At 69.4% G+C, this 19,696-nt stretch overlaps 6 protein-coding genes across 10 annotated transcripts in view; 5 read left to right on the top strand and 1 right to left on the bottom strand.

Moving 5' to 3' along the window:
* Nucleotides 1-1,735, top strand: part of NDOR1 (NADPH dependent diflavin oxidoreductase 1) — an 8,327-nt gene extending 6,592 nt beyond the window's left edge. For 2 of the 3 annotated variants that reach the window (XM_043470177.1, XM_043470175.1), the window contains 6 exons: nucleotides 412-519; nucleotides 594-708; nucleotides 786-932; nucleotides 1,024-1,142; nucleotides 1,213-1,307; nucleotides 1,390-1,735. In XM_043470177.1, coding sequence (XP_043326112.1) covers nucleotides 412-519; nucleotides 594-708; nucleotides 786-932; nucleotides 1,024-1,142; nucleotides 1,213-1,307; nucleotides 1,390-1,534 — 729 coding nt within the window. In that variant the 3' untranslated portion in view covers nucleotides 1,535-1,735. The remainder of the gene's footprint in view (nucleotides 1-411; nucleotides 520-593; nucleotides 709-785; nucleotides 933-1,023; nucleotides 1,143-1,212; nucleotides 1,308-1,389) is intronic. The other variant, XM_043470176.1, reaches the window with a different exon arrangement.
* Nucleotides 1,736-1,958: 223 nt separating this feature from the next.
* Nucleotides 1,959-3,870, top strand: LOC122442395 (transcription initiation factor TFIID subunit 4-like). The gene has a single exon (XM_043470178.1). It carries the CDS (start codon nucleotides 1,959-1,961, stop codon nucleotides 3,219-3,221), a length of 1,263 nt encoding a protein of 420 aa, XP_043326113.1. The 3' UTR covers nucleotides 3,222-3,870.
* Nucleotides 3,871-4,379: 509 nt separating this feature from the next.
* On the bottom strand, nucleotides 4,380-6,216 carry RNF208 (ring finger protein 208). The gene is made up of 2 exons (XM_043470171.1): nucleotides 6,058-6,216; nucleotides 4,380-5,851 (listed from the first exon to the last, which is right to left on the bottom strand). The coding sequence occupies exon 2, from the start codon at nucleotides 5,344-5,346 to the stop codon at nucleotides 4,546-4,548; it is 801 nt and encodes a 266-aa protein (XP_043326106.1). The 5' UTR covers nucleotides 5,347-5,851; nucleotides 6,058-6,216; the 3' UTR covers nucleotides 4,380-4,545.
* A 2,498-nt stretch (nucleotides 6,217-8,714) lies between these two features.
* Nucleotides 8,715-10,025, top strand: CYSRT1 (cysteine rich tail 1). Its single transcript, XM_043470173.1, has 2 exons — nucleotides 8,715-9,065; nucleotides 9,359-10,025. Exon 2 carries the CDS (start codon nucleotides 9,367-9,369, stop codon nucleotides 9,748-9,750), a length of 384 nt encoding a protein of 127 aa, XP_043326108.1. The 5' UTR covers nucleotides 8,715-9,065; nucleotides 9,359-9,366; the 3' UTR covers nucleotides 9,751-10,025.
* A 212-nt stretch (nucleotides 10,026-10,237) lies between these two features.
* On the top strand, nucleotides 10,238-12,444 carry RNF224 (ring finger protein 224). 2 transcript variants are annotated; one of them, XM_043470169.1, is made up of 2 exons: nucleotides 10,238-11,667; nucleotides 11,970-12,444. In XM_043470169.1, exon 2 carries the CDS (start codon nucleotides 11,971-11,973, stop codon nucleotides 12,439-12,441), a length of 471 nt encoding a protein of 156 aa, XP_043326104.1. In that variant the 5' UTR covers nucleotides 10,238-11,667; nucleotide 11,970; the 3' UTR covers nucleotides 12,442-12,444. The 2 variants fall into 2 exon arrangements, with proteins under 2 accessions (XP_043326104.1, XP_043326103.1); XM_043470168.1 differs by having other exon boundaries at nucleotides 11,938-12,444.
* A 1,640-nt stretch (nucleotides 12,445-14,084) lies between these two features.
* Nucleotides 14,085-19,325, top strand: SLC34A3 (solute carrier family 34 member 3). 2 transcript variants are annotated; one of them, XM_043470162.1, is made up of 14 exons: nucleotides 14,085-14,633; nucleotides 14,727-14,850; nucleotides 15,082-15,171; nucleotides 15,540-15,668; nucleotides 15,749-15,892; nucleotides 15,961-16,072; nucleotides 16,161-16,356; nucleotides 16,551-16,640; nucleotides 16,718-16,805; nucleotides 16,899-17,066; nucleotides 17,145-17,261; nucleotides 17,424-17,548; nucleotides 18,249-18,398; nucleotides 18,746-19,325. In XM_043470162.1, exons 2-14 carry the CDS (start codon nucleotides 14,766-14,768, stop codon nucleotides 19,208-19,210), a joined length of 1,959 nt encoding a protein of 652 aa, XP_043326097.1. In that variant the 5' UTR covers nucleotides 14,085-14,633; nucleotides 14,727-14,765; the 3' UTR covers nucleotides 19,211-19,325. The 2 variants fall into 2 exon arrangements, with proteins under 2 accessions (XP_043326097.1, XP_043326098.1); XM_043470163.1 differs by lacking the exon at nucleotides 18,249-18,398.
* The last annotated feature ends 371 nt before the right edge of the window (nucleotides 19,326-19,696 follow it).

Genomic DNA, 19,696 nt, shown 5'->3' with positions numbered 1-19,696 from the left:
GGGGGAGCGCCTGGATCTGGGGCCAGGGCCCCGGGGAGGGCAGGAGCTGGGCGAGCGCCTGGATCTGGGGCCAGGGCCCGGGGGAGGGCAGGAGCTGGGGGAGCTCCTGGGGCCCGCAGGACAGCCCCCCGGGAGGGCCTGGATTTGGGGCTGGGGGAGGACCTGGAGGTGGGCAGAGGCCGGGGGAGGGCCTGGAGGTGGGCAGAGGCCGGGGGAGGGCCTGGATCTGGGTCCAGGGGCCGAGGGAGGGCCTGGAGGTGGGCAGAGGCCGGGGGAGGCCCTGGAGGTGGGCAGGGGCCAGGGGCTGGGGGAGCGCCTGCGGCCCGCAGGATGGCCCCCGGGGAGGGCGTCGGCTGGCGAGCAGGCTGGGACCTTCACTGCAGCCAAGGCTCCCTGCTGCTGTCCCCCCAGGTGTTGTGCGACTTCCCCCACACGGCTGCTGCCGTCCCCCCAGACTACCTGCTGGACCTGGTGCCCCTGATCCGGCCTCGGGCCTTCTCCATCGCCTCCTCTCTGCGGGTGAGAGAGGAGGGGCCGGCCTCGCGGGGGCGGGGGGACCCCCAGGGCAGGGCGCCCACTCTCCGCTCCCCCAGGCCCACCCCTTGCGGCTGCAGATCTTGGTGGCCGTGGTGCAGTACCAGACCCGCCTCCGGGAGCCCCGCCGTGGCCTCTGCTCCAGCTGGCTGGCGTCCTTGGACCCTGCGCAAGGTGACCCTGGCTCTTTGGGTTGGGGGGTTGGGCCCTGGCCCTGTGAGCCTCTTCAAGCCGCCTCCCTCACGCCATAGGACCTGTCCGGGTGCCCCTGTGGGTGCGGTCTGGGGGCCTGACGTTCCCAAAGATGCCAGACGTACCTGTGATCATGGTGGGGCCCGGCACCGGCGTAGCCCCCTTCCGAGCAGCCATCCAGGAGCGAGTGGCCCAGGGAGAGACCGGTGAGCAGAGTCTGGGGCAGGGAGGTGTCCGGCTGAGCCCCGCGAGTGCAGCTCCAGGCTCAGGCCCTTCTCCCCACCTCCCTCCCCCCAGGAAACGTGCTGTTCTTCGGCTGCCGCCGGCAGGACCAGGACTTCTACTGGGAGGCTGAGTGGAAGCAGCTGCAGGCGAGGGGCTGCCTGACTCTGGTCACGGCCTTCTCCAGAGAGCAGGTGTGTGTGCCCGGCGGGGGGCAGAGAGGGACCCCCAGGGTGCAGACTCAGACCGTCCCCCGCCCCGCAGGAGCAGAAGGTGTACGTGCAGCACCGGCTCCGGGCGTTCGGGCCGCTGGTGTGGGAGCTGCTGGAGGGTCGGGGCGCCCACTTCTACCTGGCAGGGTGAGCCTGGGCCGCGGGTGGTTGGAGGGACGGCCCCCTGGGGACGCCGGCTGTGCTGAGCGCTGTCCCTCCTGCCCTCCAGCAACGCCAAGTACATGCCGGCCGATGTGTCCAACACCCTGCTGTCCATCTTCCGGGAGGAGGGTGGGCTCTCTGGCCCCGATGCGGCCGCCTACCTCGCCCGGCTGCAGCGGACACTGCGTTTCCAGACTGAGACGTGGGCCTGAAGGGCCATCCTACTGTTGGCCACAGCCACCCTGCCCGACGCTCTCTGGGGGCTATTGTTGGCTCTCGCCCTGTCTGCTCCCAGCTGGGAGGGTGGTCAGCTCTCCTGCACAGACTTCAGCAGTAGGAGGAGGCCCTGGGCAGCACACACCTGCCCGCCCAGTTCCAGGAAAGCCTCAGCAATAAACGCCAGGCTCTTGGTGGCTGCTTCCTACCTGCTCTTCTTTGTGCGGAAGTGGGCCTCGGGTGGTGGGTGTTCCAGAGAGGGTCTGGATGGAACAGCCAGCCCCACTGGGCACGGGCACTGTGGCTCAGCGCACACTTTGGTGCCTGAGTCTGATGATGAGGGTGCCGGCCGTTTGCCCACCTTGTGCAGTCTCTGCCCTTGCCGTCAGGGGCAAGCAGTAAAGGCACCCGGCCAGGCTGATGTTGACCATCCCTTACCAGCTCAGGGAACAGCTGCCCAGAACCCCCAGGAGGGAGGGAGGGGGCGTGGCCTGGGCTGGAGAGAAGGGGTGTGGCTCAGGCTGGTGGGGAGGGAGGGTGAGTGGCGGCCCCACCCCTGGGAGGGGAATTCCTGTTGGAGGAGTTGGACTGGCCTGCCTGCACGGCCACTGCCTGGAATCCAGCTGGCTGTCCCTGGCTAACAGAGGGACCGCCGCGCCTGCGGCCGGGCTTGGGCAGATCCTGTCGGAGACGGCACACTGGGCCTGGGAGCCTCCGGGGCACGGGGGCCCCAGTGAAGTTTCTAGTGGGGCCCACAGCCAGAAGGAGGCGGCAGTTGCTGCAAGGTCAGTGCCAGAGCCTGCCCCAGCCGCGGAGGGCCACACTGACCTTCAAGGCCCCAGCCACCCCGCCGCCACCCTGGGGTCCCCACCCACCCATCCCAGCCTCTGCCCTGGAGGCACCGCCCCTGAACTGTGCCCTGGGGTCCCCACTGGTGGCCCTGCTGACCTCAGCTCTGGGCTCACCAGTCTGCCTCCGGGCCCTGAGCACTTGGACCCACCGCACCAAGTGCTGGGAGAGGATGGGTCGGGCAGCGGGGCCCTGGGAAAGCCCCAGGGTGCCAGGACCCCGGACAGTGAGCCCCTGCTGGGGGCCATGGCCGCGGCCCCTCCCTGGGCCAGGCACACAGAGGACGAGCAGGCGCAGCAGGAGGCGGAGGAGTGCCCCGTCTGCATGGAGCCCTGCGGGCCTGCCCACCGCCTGGCCCTGCTGAACTGCGGCCATGGCCTGTGCACGGGTTGTCTGCACCGGCTGCTGGCCACCACCCCCGGCGACCTGGGCCGGGTGTGCTGCCCGCTGTGTCGCCAGAAAACCCCCATGCTCGAGTGGGAGATCTGCCAGCTGCAGGAGGAGCTGCTGTGGGCCGACGGGCCCCCGCCCCCCCCGCCCCCCACCCCGCCTCTGCCTGCCCGCCGCGGCCGCGGGCCCTGGGCCTCCCTGGAGCACCGTTACCAGCTGCGCTTCCTGCCGGGGGCCGTGGGAGGCCGAGGCTGCCTGCCCTTCCTGCCCTGCCCGCCCTGCCTGGGTGCCTGGCTCTGGGCCCTGCGGGGACGCGGGCCCCGCGCTCGCCGCCTGGCGCTGCTGAGCCTGCTGGCGCTCGAGCTGCTCGGCCTGCTGCTCGTCTTCACCCCGCTGCTGCTGCTGGGGCTGCTCTTTGTGCTGCTGGACGGCTCCCGCCGCTGACGACCACACGCCTGCCGCCGGCACGGCCTGGGCCTGGGCCAGCCTGAGTGCCAGGGGCCCCAGGAGCACCCTGCCCTGAGGCCCGATGACCAGGACTGAAGAACCCAGGGCTGACCAGGACGCTAGCCTTCATCCTGGGGCCTGGACAGGGCCGCCCTGCAGCCTGCGTTCAGACTCTGACCCAGCCCGAGACGTCTACTGCCCAGACATGAACCGCCGGCGCCCAGCACGGCACTGGAGGAGGTCCGTGGCCAGGGCTTTGAGAGCCCCTCGATGGACAGGCCCCACCCCGCTGCTGGGTCTCCTGCCTGGCTGGTCTGCAGGAGGGGGCGCCGTGGACCACGTGGAAGGTCAGGCAGCCCGTGGGGCCCTTGCTGCACAGGCCCAGGCCACAAAGGGCCCCCTCACCTGGGCTGTCGGGAGCCCAGCGGACCCGAGCAGCCTGGGTGTCAGCACACACCCCTCCACTTCGAGGGCCCAGGGCCCCGCTGGGCCCTGCGGCCAGAGACTGCCAACCGGGCCCCAGCTCTCCCGACCCCACCGCAGCGCCCCTCCCTGAGCCTGCGGCCTGCGCCTGCGGACACTGTCAGAGCCCCACCTCACGGGCTCGTTGGCACGGGGGGCGGCTCTCAATAAACAGGGACTGCGACGGATGCTGTCGTTTCTGCATCGCCCTCCCCTCTCCCCCGCCTTCACCAACCGGGCGACGGTTCCTTCTCCAGATGCAGTCGTCCAGTGCGGCCAGGAGGCCCTGTACCCCACTGTGGCTGTGGCCAGCCTTTGTCCCAGCCCCAGCTCAGACAGGCCCCAGGGCTGTGCCCACAGGGAGTCAGGCGGGCTCTGGGGCCCAGGTGGGCTGCCTCGTGCCCCCGGCTGGACTCACTCCCAGTGGCCAGCGCAGAGAAGGTGCCCTCCCTTTGTCCAGCCGGCCCTGCTCTGCCCAGCTGCTCCCACAGTCCTGCCCGGAGCACATAGGTGGCTCACGCACATACACACAGGCCCTGCCTGGCCCACAGTGAGCAGAGCAGGCTGACCCCAAGTACTGGGCCTCCCTCTGGCTGCTCAGCCTGGACCCCACTGGGGCTGCCGCTCTGGGTGCCCACTCCCCCCGGCCCGGGCCTGGGAGCAGGCCTCGGCTTCGGTGCAGGGCACGAGGTGCAGGCTTTGGCAAAGAGTTTTAATGGCAGAGTTGGCTGCAGCGACAATGCCACGCGGGTGGGGCCAGAAGCTGTGGTGGGCACGGGGTTAGCGGGCAACAGGGCAGGGCCAGACCCCTGAAGCAGCGGCGAGCAAGGACCGGCGGGTGGTGGCGGGCGGGCGGGCGCTACATGATGGAGCAGGCAGACAGCGGGTTCCGCACGTGGCAGGTGCACGCAGCCCCGCAGTACTGCCGGAAGGTCTGGTAGCAGCTGCCCTCGGGCTCACCGCCCCACTGGCCACCCGACGGGGCGGTCAGCGCCTCGGGCGGCAGGCGGCTCAGGATGGACGTGTTGATGGCCAGCGCGGCCAGGCCGTAGTCAGTGAAGAGCACAGTCTCGCGGCGGCATGTGGGGCAGGAGATGAACTTATACTTGGGGCAGGACTCGTAGAGAATCTGCAGGCACTGCTCACACACGGAGTGCAGGCAGGACAGCACGCGGGGCCGCCTCTGCGTGGCGTTGTACGTGTGCCCGCACGTCGGGCACTCCAGAGGCTCCCCCGCAGCCGCGGCCACGGCCGCCGCAGGGGCCCCCGGGGCAGCAGGGCCAGGCCGGATCACGTACTGGTTCACGATGACCTCGTCCGCTGGCGCCACCCGGGGGAAGCCTAGCTCGGCACTGCCCTTGCGGGGCCGCCGTGGCAGAGGCGGGGTGCAGGGCGCCCCTTCCAGGGCGGGCATGTCCCCCCCACAGGCCTGGTTGACGATGATCTCTGTGTCTGAGGGCCAGGCTCGCTTGGGTGCCAGAGCCGGGGCGGGCCGGGGTGCAGGTGGGAAGCAGGGGGCGGCCGCCTGCAGCTCGGGGAACTTCTCAGGGTGGACCATCTTCATGGCCTCCATCTTGAGGATGACATGGGGGCCCTTCAGGCAGGACATGAGGAAGCCTGGCCAGCCACCGCCCGCCTCGGGCCCCGGGTCAGCCGGCATCCGGCTGTCTCCAGTCAGACTGGGTGCTCGGGTGCGGGGGGGAGTTGGGTGGGGCCGGGGGGGCGGCAAGGGGACAGCATCCTGGCTGCCCTGTGGACTCCTGGGGGAGGCGGGCAAAAGCTTGGGGGGAAGGGCCCCCCCCAGCGGCCACAGTGGCTTCTCAGGTCCGGTCCTCGGAGGAGGAGGAAGGGGCGGGGGAGGAGGAGAGGGGCAGGGGCAGAGGGGTGTGGGCAGCTGCCCTGGGCCTGAGGTCGGGCCCAGGGGCTCACCCAGGGTCTCTGGCCTCTGAGGCTGGCCAGGGGGCGTTGCAGGAGATCCCCCTGCAGCCGAGATCAGCCGTCCCGGGGCCCGGACATCCGGGCAGGCAGGGGCTAGGTGGGCCCCATGGCTCCAGGACAGGGCGCCCAGGGAAGGCAGCTAGCCTGAGCGCGGGCCGCCAAAGGACCCGGGCGGCAAGCTTGGGGTTGGCGGCGGAATCACAGGAGAGGCCGGGGCTGGGCCGGAGCTGCAGGTGAGAGATGGCGTGAGGTCAGAGCCCGGGCCCACCCCCACCCTGTACAAAAGACCGGGCGCCCGACCTCTGACCCCGACCCTCGCCAGACTCGGAACCCAGCCCCTTCCGCAGCCCCCCGCGCCCGAGGCCCGACCTCTGCCCAGGAGTGGGGGCAGGCGAGCGGCGACCCCGCGCTGTCCCGCCCCGCCCGCACTCACCTGCCCCAGCCTGGCGTCCCCGGGCCGGGCCGCGCGCCGCCGCCTCCGCAGAGGTTGTCTCAAAGGCAGGCCTGGATGCGGCGCCCGAGCCTTGGCCCGGCGGCTCCGGAGGCTCCGGCGGCGACCTCGGGCGATGGCCGGGCCGCGGCGGCTCCCGGGGGCGTGGGGCGCGGGCGCGGGGCTCGGCGCGGCGGCGGCAGCGGCGGCGGCAGGTGCGTGCGGAGCGTGGCGCGCTCTGCGGCGGAGGCGCGGGGACCGCAGTGCGCGCGGCGCCCGCAGCGCCACCCCCCGTCTGGGGACCCGCGCGGGGTCCGCGGGGCGGGGCCAGTCTCTCTGCCGCCCCTCGATCCGCCGCGGGCCTGGCGCCCGCTCTGGGGGTCGCCCTCCCCTCCCCCCGCGGGCCCCGTGGGGGTCGGGATCCCTACGGCAGGCCCCCTCCCGTCTCCCCCACCTCCGGCCCCGCCTGCTGACCCTGGGTCCTGGTCAAGCCCCCTGCCCCGATTCTGGAAGGGAAGGAGTGCTCTGAGATCTCACAATACCAGAGGGAGGAAGTGGAGAGGGAGCCCTGGGGTGGTCCCAGGAAAGCCGGCCCCCAGCCCCCACCGTGAGACCGCCATGTGCCTTCTGCAGAGGCAGGGTCTCTGCCAGTCCTTCCCCTCGGCCCCCAGAGAATGCCTCCGGGCTGTTCCGGCTCACAGGTGCCCAGCTCAGACCGGCTGAGGGCAGAAGAGGGTGAGCAGGAGTGGGCAAGTGCACATCGGAGGAGTGGAGGATGGAGGAACCGTGGCTGGGAGAGTGCTCCAAGGACAGGACAGTGGGGCAGATGGGTGGTGTAAGGGGTGCGCAGAAGGTCAGACCGACGGCGGGACAGGCCCCATGGGGCAGCTCACGGAGGACACGCACCTACACAGACGGGCGGGGTGGCCTTTCCGGCACCCTAGCAGGTCAGCAGGTGCCCCGTCGTCACACAGCTGTGTGCTAACCTGACCGCACCCAGCAAGGCCCCATTCCTTTCTGCTTCTTCCTCGGGCCAGACTTCCCTGCCCCCCAGGATACACCCTCTGCCTGTGAGGAGTTGTCAGGTGAGGGGGAGGGCAGGGAGCTGGGGTGGCCCGGGCCTGCAGAGTGCCTTTCCCTAGCCTGCTGTGGCCACTACGTGGCTTGCTGGCATTCCTTTGACCAGCACTGGGCCCTGCTTCTGACCCTGGACAGACCCAGCTCCTCTGGCCACAGAGGCTCTGCTCTGTTACAGGCCAGAGTGCCCCTGGCTATAGACCTAAGCCCGGCTCCTGCAGGGCAGCAGAGCCCAGCGTGGTCGGCATTCCTGATGAAGGGCCCCACGTGGCCAGGAGGCTGGAAAGGCATTCTGGGCCCACAGGCCCGACTTCGCTGTCTCTGAGACCTCAGTTTGGTGCCTGCCCTTCAGTGTCACCCACCACTCGGGTGTGAGAGCTGTTCACGTGAGCAGGTGCCCAAGGGAGGGGCAGCGAGGGGCCCTGGCCTGGGGAAATTGAGGCAGCCTCGTCCAGGGGAGGGCTGGGGGCCTAACCTGGGCAGCCGCTCTGCTCAGGCCCCTCCTGCCCAAACTCGAGGCCCCGCCCCGTGCCCGAGGCCCCGCCCCTGAGCTGAGGCCCCGCCCCGCCCGGGCCCGGAAGCGCAGCGCCGGGGCGGCCCAAGCCGGGTTCTGGCGGGAAGAGGCCCGCTGACCCTGAGCCTGGTCTTTGGCAAAACCTTCGAGCGCGGAGGCTTCTGGGGACTACAGTCCGCACCAGCCTCCCGCTTCCTTCCAGGCCAGGTTTGCGCACGCGCCTGCCCCCGCCCCTCCGCCGAGGCGGACGCTGTGGGGCGGCGGGCGGGGCCCGCGGAGCCTGCGCGCTGGGCCGTGCGCGCGGTGGGCCCGGCCCTGAGCGGTGAGCCCTGACCTGCACGTTGGGCCATGCGCGGTGGGCCTGCGCCATCGGCCCCCGGATTCCGGCTCTGGCCCGGTTACCCCCCGCCCCCCGCATCCAGTGCCGCATCGGTAGAGCTTGTGCCCAGACCTGTCTGACTGGCCCCACACCGGCCACGCGGGTCAGCTGGCCTCTGGGCCAAGTCTCATTGGACCCCGCCCTTCCCAGAGGCGCGCCGCCAGCCACCCCCCCCCCCCGAACGCGAAGGACGAGGGGTGCGGGCCCGGCCGCCCCAAGCGGAGCTCGGCAGTGCCAGCCCCTGCGCCGAGAGCGCACGTCCACTGTGACCCCGCACACAGCGGCCCCAGGGCATGGCAGGCGCCAGGCGCCACCTCAGACATGAAGCTGGGGGAGGTGGGAGGGCCGAGGATGGGGGCTCTGAGAGACGGGGGCGGAGGGGGAGGGGGGCTGCCCACAGGCCCCTGGACCAGAGCGAAACTGTAGTTTCAAAAATAAGCCCGAAAAAAAAAATAAATAAAAATAAGCCCGAAATGTCACTTGTCTATGAAACTCATGTTGCCAATAGTGAAATAAGTTTTATTGGCAAAGGTATGCAAACCAAACATTTTTTATCAGTTAAAAATACAGTAAACCTCCGGGCGGAGCAGCATGCTCACTAATACCCTGGTCTCTGTCTGCGGGGAAGAGGCTCAGGTCACCGTGCAGGCCTCTCCCTCCGCTTCAAAGCAGTGCTTTGAGACTGTGGGTGACGGCCAGGCACCAGACCATCTGCGGCCCTGACCCAGGCTCCTGTCCTGCATTCTGGTGACCTGCTGGCTCCCCGAGGGCCAGGACATGCCCCAGATGGGTCAAGGCTGAATCAGCCGGGCTGGCAGGGTCCCTGGGAGCCCAGGCCTGGCCACCGCCCATCCAGGAAAGGAAGGGTGGGTGGCGGCGGTGCTGCGGGAGCTGGGGCCTCCTGGCATCTTGGGAACCCCGTCTTTGAGCCCCGCCCGAGGCCCCGCCCCTCCCCAGGAGGAAAAAGGCAGCTACCAGAGGCTCGGCTCACACGCGTGGGGACCAGGACAGGAGGACAGCTCGCCGCCATCTCCGCTCCAGGTGGGTCCTGGGCTAAGGAACTTCCCCACCTGCGGTCGGACCAGCTTAGCTGTGTCTCCCAGCCCCCGCACCCCGCTTCCAGCTCCATCACAGGGCCCTGCCACTCAGGGAGGGCGAAGGACACCTGGGGACAGCTGAGAGATGCTGGCCCTCACGGTCCCTACACTCTGCCATCTTGCACACACACACACACAGGCCTTGCACTCTCAGGCGCTTACATGACCTGGCTTATCTTGGGATGCAGCTGTTGCCCTCCACAGAGCTGACTTGTCTCCTTTGCTCACCCTTGCCAGGCAGGGCCATGGACCCCCATGAGATGTTCGTCAAGAACCCATATGCCCACATAAGCATCCCGAGGGCTCACCTGCGGCCTGAGCTGGGGCAGCAGCTGAAGGCGAGCCCGTCCTCTGCAGAGTCGCAGCCTCTGCCTGTGCCGTCCTGCACCCTGGAGCCTCCAGAGGAGGGCGCCAAGGGGGCTGCCTCCATTTGGGGCCAGCCGGCCTGTGAGCAGCCCTGCAGGCCCTGTGGCAGCGGGCAGCGCCCAGCAGGACTGGCCTACGCCGGCCCGCCGCCCGTCGGGCGCGGCGACGACATTGCCCATCACTGCTGCTGCTGCCCCTGCTGCTCCTGCTGCCACTGCCCCCGCTTCTGCCGCTGCCGCAGCTGCTGCTGCGTGGTCTCCTAGCCCGGCCCCCCCGGCCCCGAGGCCTGGCGCTGCCCGCGGGCCTCTGCTCAGGCGGCCACGGCAAGGGCCTGGACAGTTGGGACCGCCACTGTGATGCTGTCACGGGCACTGGCCACGCCCCTCCCTAGACAGCTGCACCTCACCCACTGGGAAGGCTGACAGGTCAGCCCAGGCCCCCGGAACGGAGCCCTGGGCACTGCCCGTGCTGGGGACACCTTGACTGTCTCTTTGAGGCCCAGGCCCAAGCAATAAAGCCATGCGAGCTCTGTCCTGGACACTTCTTTCTTGTCACTATCCCCTTTGGAGGGTCCCAGGCTAAATGCCACCAGAGACCACCAGCCTCTGTGGGGCAGTCAGGGGCAGGGCAGCCTCAGGACATCCTGACCTGCGGCCTCAGCTTGGCCCACGGGCTGGACAGGAAGGCCAGTCGGGGGCAGGTCAGACGGCAGGAGGATGCTGTGCGTGGAACCGGGCCCCGAGCCCGAGACAAGCCTCCCGGAGGAGGGCCCGGGTGGCAGCACCGTGGTGGGTGGAACCAGCACGGGCAGGTTTCCGGGGGTGGGAGCCCGGGGCCTAGCGCGCGGCCGGCCCACCCGTGAGTCAGCGCCCTGCCTCGGCCGCTGTGTCTTCCTGCTTTCCCACAGAACACCCCGGTCCCTGACGTCTGCCGTGTGCTCCTCCCCACTGCCCTGCCTCTGGTGCCCGGGCTCTATGGAGGTGGGCAGACGGTGCCGGGCCAGACCCATCTTCCAGCTGTCAGCAGCTCGGCACGCCTGCATGGGGGGCCTGGGGTGGGGCAGGGAAGCGCGTGTGCAGGGGGAGCATCCAGGCCAGCACCAGGCACCTCGACACTCCCGGGACGGAGCAGAGAGCTGGAGGAGGCGAGCTAGCCTCGCAGGACGGACGGGTCCCGGTGACAGCCCTCCCCTGACCCCCGGTGACTGGCCGCGTGGCAGGACCGGTCTCTGGGTGTGGGCAGACATGTCATTGGTCTGACTACACGGGGACTCAGACATGCCAGGTTCCCCGCCCCTGCCCCCTGGCTGGCCCCCACAGGAAGGTAACCCCACCTGGGGCAGCCACAGAAACCCGTCCAACCAGCCCAGGAGGCCGAGGATGCCAGGCTGGTGGGAGTAAGGAGGGGCCCTCTGGCCTTTGGCCTCTTCCAGCGGGGGAGGTTCTGGGGTCTGACCCCCTCCCAGTCCTCCCCGACACACCCCATCCTGCTATGCCACCGGGCTGGCCCCGGGGCCTCGGCCAGGCATATGCCAGGGGGAGTTGGCCTCTGAAGGGGCGTCTGAGGCTTTCCACAGCGCCTGCGCCTGGGAGTTTCTGGGTGGTCTGTCCACTCCTGTGCTCACGGGCCTCCTCGTGGGGCTGGCTTGTGATGGGAACACCAAGGGGATGAAAAGGCTCTGCGACAATTCAGCACAGACTCACACACAGCGCCCGAGCCACGGTGCGGTGGGGCCCTCGGGGCTCTGAGCTGGTGGGGGTCCTGGCAGGGTTCCTGGAGGAGGTGACGTCTGAACTGAGTGCTGAAGAGCAGGCAGCACCCAGGCGGAAGCCAGAAGGCTTTCCCGTCGTGAGTGGCGGTCGAGTAGGAGTGGGCGCAGGTCCAGGTCGCGAGGCAGGAGACCGGGCAGTGCTGCACGGCGTGGGGGGCGGCGGGGCAGGCAGAGCAGGGGCGCCCCGGCTCCAGTCCTGTTGGCGGTGCTGGTGGATCCAGTTGCAAGCGCTTTGTGGCTGAAAGGGGAGCCCACGCAGCCCGCAGCCACCACCTGCCTCCCTGCTGACTGGTCCATGTTCAGCCAGTAACGTGAGCCCCAGGGAGGGAGCCCCAGGCGCCCCGGGTCCCCCCACCCTGGCCCCGGTAACCCTCGGTGTGGACAGAGCCGCCCGGCAGAGCAGATGCAGGTAAGACAGACCCGGGGCTGGAGCAGGCTGGGGGTGGGGGGGCGGTGGGTACGAGCCTGGGACGGTGCCCGAGGGCCATCGAGACCGGACCAGAGGCCAGGGCACTGCCCGCCCGGCAGTCACAAGGACTGAGCCTGCGCCCAGGCCCCAGTGCTGGCCAGCCCCACCGGCCACCGCCCACCTCCCAGGTCTGCAGAGGCCTGGGCTCCTGTCCTCTGGGGCCGGGGGAGCATTTCCTGTGCTGAGCCCAAACCTGGGGGACACTTGCAGAGGCTGTACCGCCCCCCCGCATCCTTCCCCAGGATGCTGCTGCCAGAGGAGCCCCCAGCCTCTGAAGAGGCCATGGCTGCTGGGCCCCAGCACGGCGACTGTGTCATCTGCTACTCGGCCTATGACCTCACCGGGCACCTGCCCCGCCGGCTCTACTGCGGCCACACCTTCTGCCAGGCATGTGTGCGGCAGCTGGCCACGCCGGCCCCCGAGCAGCGCTGGGTCCCCTGCCCGCAGTGCCGCCAGAGCACGCCCGTGCCCCGCGGAGGGGTGGCCATGCTGGACCTCGACCTGGCCGCCTTCCTGGCCGTCAGGGCCGGGCGGGGGCCGTCTCGCCTGGAGCTGCAGCCCGCCGGGCCCCACAAGGGCAGCCCCACCATCACTCAGCAGCCAGCCAGACTCCTCCCCGCGTCGGGCCCCTCGCCCCACTTCCCCCAGCCCGGAGGCTGCTGTCCAGCATGCCGTAGCCTCTGCTGGCATCCCCCAGGCAGTCCCCAGCTCTGAGCTCTGCTGGGTGCCGCCCCTCGGAGGGGAGCCTTGGCCTGCAGCACGAGGCACGGCCTTCCAGAAACAGCCTGGCGGCGGGGTGCCCCGGGTTCCGCCCCGCGTGTTCGCCCAGGGGTCGCCATCTAAGGTCGTAAGCTGTGCCCACAGTGCAGTGCGCCCCTGCAGGAGCTGGAATCCGGGCCAGGACCCCCAGGCCCCACGGTGGTCTGTGTGCACTGCGGGGGTGCTGCTGTCAGAGCCGCCTGCGAGCCCAGCCCAGGTCTGGACGCGGCTCAGAGGCGGCTCCTGAAAGGGCCTGGGGGCCAGTGTCCGGGCCTGGGCTGCAGGCTGGGGGAGGTGGGCAGGGCCTGCAGAGGCTGCTCCTGGCCCTGTTGGAGCAGGCCCCCTCCTTATAGAGCCCTGAGCCCGGCAGGAGGTGACTGCCTGCACCCTGGCCTGCGAGGCGGCTCTGTGAAGCCCACACGCTCACTGCCCCGGGCCTCCACTGTGTCAGGCGCTGTTTGGGAAGGGTCCCTGCAAGCACGGTGGCTGCTACTGCAGTAGGTGTGCAAGGAACTCCAGGCCGGGGGGTGACTGCTGAGGGGCGCTCAGGACAGCCGCCCCCGCCCCGGGCCCATGGCATCCTCTGCCTCCCGGGGGCGGCCACACAGACCCTCAGAGGGACCGGAGACAGACCCCACCGGTCAGACGGCCGCATGCCCACCCCCGCGCGGGAAGAAGGGGCTGTCGCTCAGGACCCCTGGAAGGGCCAAGGGGCCCGCCCCAGCCGTGGGGGGCAGGATGGGAGGGACGGGTCAAAGAATGTGCTGAGAGAACACTCGGAAGCTTCCTCCTTCCCGGGGACAAAGTCCCCCCGGCACCAGCGGCTGGTGGACAACAGGCAGGGGCTCGAGACACCAGCCAGCCGGGGCGGGGCTGGCCCCCGCGGGGCCGCTCCCCCTCCCTGCATCCCTGGAGCGGGAAGGGGCCCGACTCCAGAAAGAGGCACCCGTGAGCGAGGGGGCCGGCTCAGCTGGGGAGAGAGCCGGGCGGGCTCGGACGCTGGGCTGAGCAGCAGTGTGGCCTGGGGTGGGCCCTCCCACTTGCAGAAGAAGTCAATGACACCTGTGACTGTGACCCTTGCCGGCCACCTCTGGGGCTGCACCACTTGGGAGCTCTGCCAGGCCCAGCCCTGAACTGGATGACCTCAGGGGCTGCTGCCCTCTCCGCCCACCTGGCGCAAAGAGCTCCTTCTGGCCATGTGACCGTGGCAGGACAGGCACGAGAAGGCCTGCAGAGATGAGGGCAGACTTCCTGAGGGGTCTCCAGGCCAGCTGGCCAGCGTGCCAGCATCCTGCCTGCCGCAGGCGGCCAGCATGCAGCATCCTGTCGTGTTCCTCAGAAATCCATGTGCGGGAGCCCAGCTCTGGGGGCCCGCTGCCCAGCCCCGCTCACCCCCCGGGTGACTGTGGGGGCTGGAAGAGGCAGGCACCCAGGGCTGCGACAGTACCCCTGGGGGGCCCTGGCTCCTGGGTAAACATTAATGGGCTCAGTACACAGCAGGTCATGTGTGCGCCCAGCGGATCTTTGACCTGCAGCTGCTCTCAGCCCGTGTCTCCTCCCCGAAGGTGCCCCTCACTGCCCACACAGGTAGGAGCTTCTAGGACCAGGCGGGGGCCCAGGACACTGGGGTCAGGGCTGGGTGACCTCCAGGCCCAGGCCTTAGCGCCCACCTCACTCTCCAGCAGCTGAGATTGAGAGACCAGCTTGGGGGCAGCCAGAGGGAGAGGTTACCGCAGGCTCCCCAGGACCCGGGCCCTGGGGGCTCCAGGCCCAGTAGGCTGAGGAAGGAACCTTGAGGTGGGGTGGGGCGTGAAGCCCCTTGTCCTGCTCCCCATCACTGGGAGTGGGCCCTTATCAAGTGGAGACGTTGCTGTTTGGTACCCAATGCCAAAGTCTAAGCTGTGACCGTCTGCAGTGGTCTCTATGACACCCGATAGGAGACGCCCCGGAGTCCCGACCGCTTCCGGCTACACCCTAGCACCTGGGTCACCCACCAGCCCTCCTTCCAGCCAGAACCAGCGGCGAGCCAGGGCTCCTTCCACCCTGTCCCCTTAAACCGGACTGCGCTCGCCTGACAGCCACCTGGGGTCACTGTAGCCATCCCCCTGCGGACGGAGGAAGGGGGAGACCACTGAGACCAACAGCAGGTGGGAAGGGGGGCCAGTGGGAAGGTCTCGGGCCAGGGCACCCCAAGAGCTGGCGGGCAGGGGGCAACGTTGAACTGCCCTTCTCCCTGGCAGATCTGGGTTTGGGCCTGGGTCTGTTCCTGCCTGAAATCCATGCCGCATCCCCTCACCGGTGGCCTGGCCCCTCCCGCCCCTCTGGACACAGTTGGCCTGGTGGAACAGAGGCTGGGAAATGCAGGTACCAGAAACCCAGGTTCCCAACCTCCACCGGCGTCCCTGCCCACCCACCTGGCCCCTGACCCATCACTCTGGGGAAGCTGGGAGAAGGGTACCAGCCGGTCCCCAGGAGAGCCCACAGGCCAGATCCCTCCTTCCCTCACCCCAAGCCCCTGTGCTGCGGCCTCCCCCCACCTGAAGGTGTCCAGGAAACAGCTAGGTCCCTGGCCCTAGCTGACCCCGACCCCTACAGGGATCTCTGGTTCTGCCTCCATCCTGGAAGACAGAGACATGGACCCCTGGGCCCTCCCTCAGCTGAAAGACACCGGCCAGTCCTGGAAAGGTATGTTCGGAGGCACCGGGCAGCTGGTCCAATGCAGCTCTACCTCGCCGGGTGTGTCTGGAGAGGGTTCTCGGGGAGAGAGCGAGGAGGGGCTTTGCTCCAAGAGGCCACATGGAGACGCACCACAGACCCCAACCAGGGCACCCGGTCCTTCAGCGGGACTGCTGCCCGCCACACTGGCCCTCCTCCTCCGTCCTGTGGGCAGTTAAGCTCCCAGGAGACCCCAGAGGGCTGTTGGCCTGAGCATTCTGCCAAGGGACAGAGAAGAGGCGTCGGGGCCCTGCCCTGGGAAAGGGGAGAAAAGGGGCCTGGGAGGGGTGCACGGGAGGGCGGGACCCGCCAAGGACGGCCCTGCCCTGTGTCCTCAGAGCTCAGCACGGCCGGCAGGGCGCTGCGGGTGCTCGTCGGCTTCCTCAAGGCCTGCGGGCTCCTGGGCGGCCTCTACCTCTTCATCTGCTCCCTGGACATCCTCAGCTCCGCCTTCCAGCTGCTAAGCAGTGAGTGACCCACCAGGTGGCTGCGGGCTGGTGGCCAGCCCGCCCTCCCCAGCCTCAGGATACCTGTCTCCTGGGTGCAGGCAAAGTAACCGGAGACATCTTCAAGGATAACGTGGTGCTGTCCAACCCCCTGGCTGGACTGGTCATTGGCGTGCTGGTCACGGTCCTGGTGCAGAGCTCCAGCACGTCCTCCTCCATCGTGGTCAGCATGGTGGCCTCCAAGCGTGAGTGCCCCTCCCCTCCCGGGATGGTGGGGGGGTGAGGGCGGCTGGCTGACGCAGCGCCCCCACAGTGCTGACCGTCCGGGCCTCTGTGCCCATCATCATGGGTGTCAACGTGGGCACATCCTTCACCAGCACCCTGGTCTCGATGGCACAGTCGGGGGACCGGGACGAGTTTCGGAGGTGAGCGGGGTAAGGGGCGGACAGGGGCCAGGGTGGCAGTACGGGTGGTGGCCGAGACCGGCACCCAGCTGCCTCTGTGTGACCCCAGGGCCTTCGGCGGCTCAGCCGTGCATGGCATCTTCAACTGGCTCACAGCGCTGGTCCTGCTGCCGCTGGAGAGTGCCGCAGCCCCCCTGGAGAGGCTCAGTGTGCTGACCCTGGGCGCCGCCAGCCTGCAGCCCGGGGGGCATGCACCCGACATCCTCAAGGTGCTGACCCGGCCGCTCACACACCTCATCGTGCAGGTGAGGCTGCTGGCTCCTTTCCGGCAGGACCCACAGGCCAGGGCCTGGCTGGGAGGGCTTTGCTGGGGAGACGGGTCTGGGCCTGGGGTCGGGTGGGGCAGGAGAGGGGTCCAGCACGGTGGACTGGCTGCAGTCCTCCGAGCCCCAGGCCAGTCCTGAAGGACCGACGCCAGACCCGGATCCTCTGTCCCCAGCTGGATGCTGATGTCCTTACGGGCAGCGCCACGGGCAACACCACCAACCGGAGCCTTATCAAGCGATGGTGCGGCACCAGGGAGCAGACGGTGAGGGGCCGCTGACCCCTGAACCCCACCCTGCCTACTCTGAGCCCATTCTGAGCCCCACCGCCTTGCCTTCCCAGACCGCGGGGAACAGCAGCCACTGCGGAGCGGCGGCGGGGGGCCCCTGCCCTGGGAAGAACGGCTCTGCGTCTGAGGAGCCCTTGCCCTGTGAGGCCCGGCCCGCGTGCCAGCCGCCCCCCGCCCCGCGCGCCCCCGCCGCCCCCCGCTGGCTGCGGCTCACCTGCCCCTGCCCCGCCCCAGGCCGCCACCTGTTCGCGGGCGCGGCGCTCACGGACCTGGCCGTGGGCCTCATCCTACTGGCCGCCTCCCTGCTCGTGCTCTGCTCCTGCCTCGTCCTCATCGTCAAGCTGCTCAACTCCACGCTGCGGGGCCGCGTCGCCCAGGCCGTGAGGACGGTCATCAACGCCGGTGCGGCGGGACGCGGGGCCGCCGCCGGGGTGGGGGCGGGGAAGCGGGGCTCGGGGGTCACCGGCTCTTGCCCTGCAGACTTCCCCCGCCCGTTTGGCTGGCTCAGCGGCTACCTGGCCATCCTCGTGGGTGCCAGCCTGACCTTCGTGCTCCAGAGCAGCAGCGTCTTCACCTCGGCCATCGTGCCGCTCATAGGTGAGCAGAGCCCTCGGCACCTGGGGGGGTGGGCTCAGGGCCCGTGATGACCCCCGGCTCCCCCAGGGGTCGGGGTGGTCAGCCTGGAGCCAGCGTACCCTCTCTTCCCGGGCTGGGCGGCTGGGTGGGCTCAGGGCCCGTGATGACCCTCGGCTCCCCCAGGGGTCGGGGTGATCAGCCTGGAGCGAGCGTACCCTCTCTTCCTGGGCTCCAACACTGGCACCACCACCACGGCCCTGCTGGCGGCTCTGGCCAGCCCCTCGGACAGGCTGCTCAGTGCCGTCCAGGTACCGCCCTCCCGCACCCTCCCGGGCCTGCAGGCCCCTCCACTCCCAACGCGGGCCTGGGGCTTCCGCTCTGGGTCAGTCCCCCTCCTGTCCGGTCCTGTAGGCTGGCGGTGGGATGTGTATCCTGGGGCCTCAGGCCCCAGTTCTCCTGGACTCCACCTCTGGCTGCCCACTCAAGCCCACAGCCTCACCTCCTGGGACCCAAAGGGCCCTGTGGGAGTTCTCGGGGTGCCAGGCCTTCCCCTCTTCCCTTGCAACCTCGTCATTTCCAGGACCCTGTAGCCCCAGGCGTTCCTCCCAATTCCATCTGGCGGCTCTCCTGAGGGACCACTGTGGCCTCAAGCCCCTCCATCTCATCACCTCTGGGATGCCCCCCATACCCAGTGGCCTAAACAGCACAGGTCCGCAATTGGACGATGCCCCATCTCCCTCCGCACACCCCTACCCAGTCCCAATTCTGCCTCCAGGATGCCTCCTGCCAGCCCCCCAGCTCTGAGCCCCACGCCCAGTCCCATTCAGTCCCCCTGATTCTCTCCAGATTGCCCCTTGGGCCCCACTGCCTCCATCCCAGCTGCACCCTGATAGGTGCAGCTCTGGAAAGCCTGGGTCTCACTGGACTGCTGCCCCCGAGAAGAGATGAACCTCAGCGCTCCCAACACCCACCTGCTCTCTTGCCTCGGCTCTGTCTCTGTCCATTTAGAACCTCCCAGTGCAGGGCCCTGACCCCCTCCTCCAGGAAGCCCTCTGGACTGCACCCACCACAGCGGCTCCTCGACTTCTCCAGCAAACCCCTGGAGAGAATTGTGTTCCCTCCACGTGTAGCCCTGCAACTCCTCCTCGCAGGAGCCAGGCCAGAACCTGGGGCTGGGTGGCTAAGCCCACTTTGGGATGAGCATGAGTGGGGTCGCTGTGGATGAAGCATCGGCAAGCGAAGCCAGCGCAGGGGGAGGTGGGGCCCACGGGGCCGACAGACACGCACTTACCACCTGGTGACGCCATACTAGGCTCCTGACCCTCAGGGCACTGTGGGGTGTGGGAAGAGCGTGCCCACCACAGCTGGCCAGAATTTGCCCTCCCAGGTGGCCATCTCAGACAGACCTGGACGCCTCCCCTTTCTGCCAGGACGGGGAGGGGTGAGCCTCGCATGGAGCCCAGGCTCCTTCCTGAGTCCTGCCCGCCCCCCTGCCCTCCCTCCAGGTCGCACTCATCCACTTCTGCTTCAACCTGGTGGGCATCCTGCTGTGGTACGTCGTGCCCATCCTCCGGCTGCCCATCCCGCTGGCCAAGCACTTTGGGAACCTGACCGCCAGCTACCGCTGGGTGGCCGTCGCCTACCTGCTGCTCTGCTTCCTGCTGCTGCCGCTGGCCGCCTTCGGGCTCTCCCTGGCGGGGGCTGCAGTGCTGGCTGCGGTCGGCGGGCCCCTGGTAGTGCTGGTGCTCCTCGTCGCCCTGGTCACCGTCCTGCAGCGGCACCGGCCGGCCTGGCTGCCCCGCCGCCTGCGCTCCTGGGCCTGGCTGCCCCCCTGGCTCCGCTCTCTGGAGCCTTGGGACCGCCTGGTGAGATGCTGCTGCCCCTGCCAGGCCTGCAGCCCCCCTCAGGCTGCGTCCAAGGAGGCCCACTGCTATGAGAATCCCCAGGTTCTGGCCTCCCAACAGTTGTGAAGGGTGGACGCCCCCGCCCCATTGACCTCTGGCGGCCCTGGGGGGTTCCAGTAGCTGAGGGCTTCTGAATCACCTGGGGCGCCTTCTTTGCAAATAAAAAATGCCTGTACCCAGGTGTGGGCGGTCTTCTCTCCCCAATCGCGGGCAGCATGGGGAGGGCCCCCCTCGACCCCCAACTTCCCCCCACCCCGCCTCTGCCCGGTAGGGAGTGGGGGTGGGGCAGTGCCTTTGCCGCCACCCAGCGGACACGCGGGGGCCAGCGCCGAGCCCGAGTAGGAGCTGGAAGTCCCCGGAGGTACGGCCAAACAGCCGACCCGAAGCTGGAGCTGTGACTCTCTCCGCGGCCGCTGGCGGCAGAAGGCCCTGAGTGCGGCCGATCCAGAGCGTGGAGACTCCCCGCAGCAAGAAGCTCGGGGTCCAGGGAGGCTGGACGCGGCCGAGGCCTTCCCTGTCGGTGCAGGGAGGGAGGGCGGACGCGCGCGCAGC

The sequence above is a fragment of the Cervus canadensis genome, chromosome 5 (genome assembly GCF_019320065.1).
Source record: "Cervus canadensis isolate Bull #8, Minnesota chromosome 5, ASM1932006v1, whole genome shotgun sequence".
In the NCBI taxonomy this organism is placed as follows: domain Eukaryota; kingdom Metazoa; phylum Chordata; class Mammalia; order Artiodactyla; family Cervidae; genus Cervus; species Cervus canadensis.
The sequence above is the reverse complement of the archived record's forward strand: the minus strand, read 5'-3'. Positions and strand labels throughout refer to the sequence as shown.

Coding starts and splice junctions, on each gene's coding strand:
- LOC122442395 (XM_043470178.1), top strand. CDS start 1,959: ATGTTGACCATCCCTTACCAGCTCAGGGAACAGCTGCCCAGAACCCCC.
- RNF208 (XM_043470171.1), bottom strand. CDS start 5,346: ATGCCGGCTGACCCGGGGCCCGAGGCGGGCGGTGGCTGGCCAGGCTTC.
- CYSRT1 (XM_043470173.1), top strand. CDS start 9,367: ATGGACCCCCATGAGATGTTCGTCAAGAACCCATATGCCCACATAAGC.
- SLC34A3 (XM_043470162.1), top strand. CDS start 14,766: ATGCCGCATCCCCTCACCGGTGGCCTGGCCCCTCCCGCCCCTCTGGAC. Junction 14,851..15,081: donor ACAGAGGCTGGGAAATGCAG/GTACCAGAAACC, acceptor CGACCCCTACAG/GGATCTCTGGTTCTGCCTCC. Junction 17,549..18,248: donor GGCTGCTCAGTGCCGTCCAG/GTACCGCCCTCC, acceptor CTGTCCATTTAG/AACCTCCCAGTGCAGGGCCC.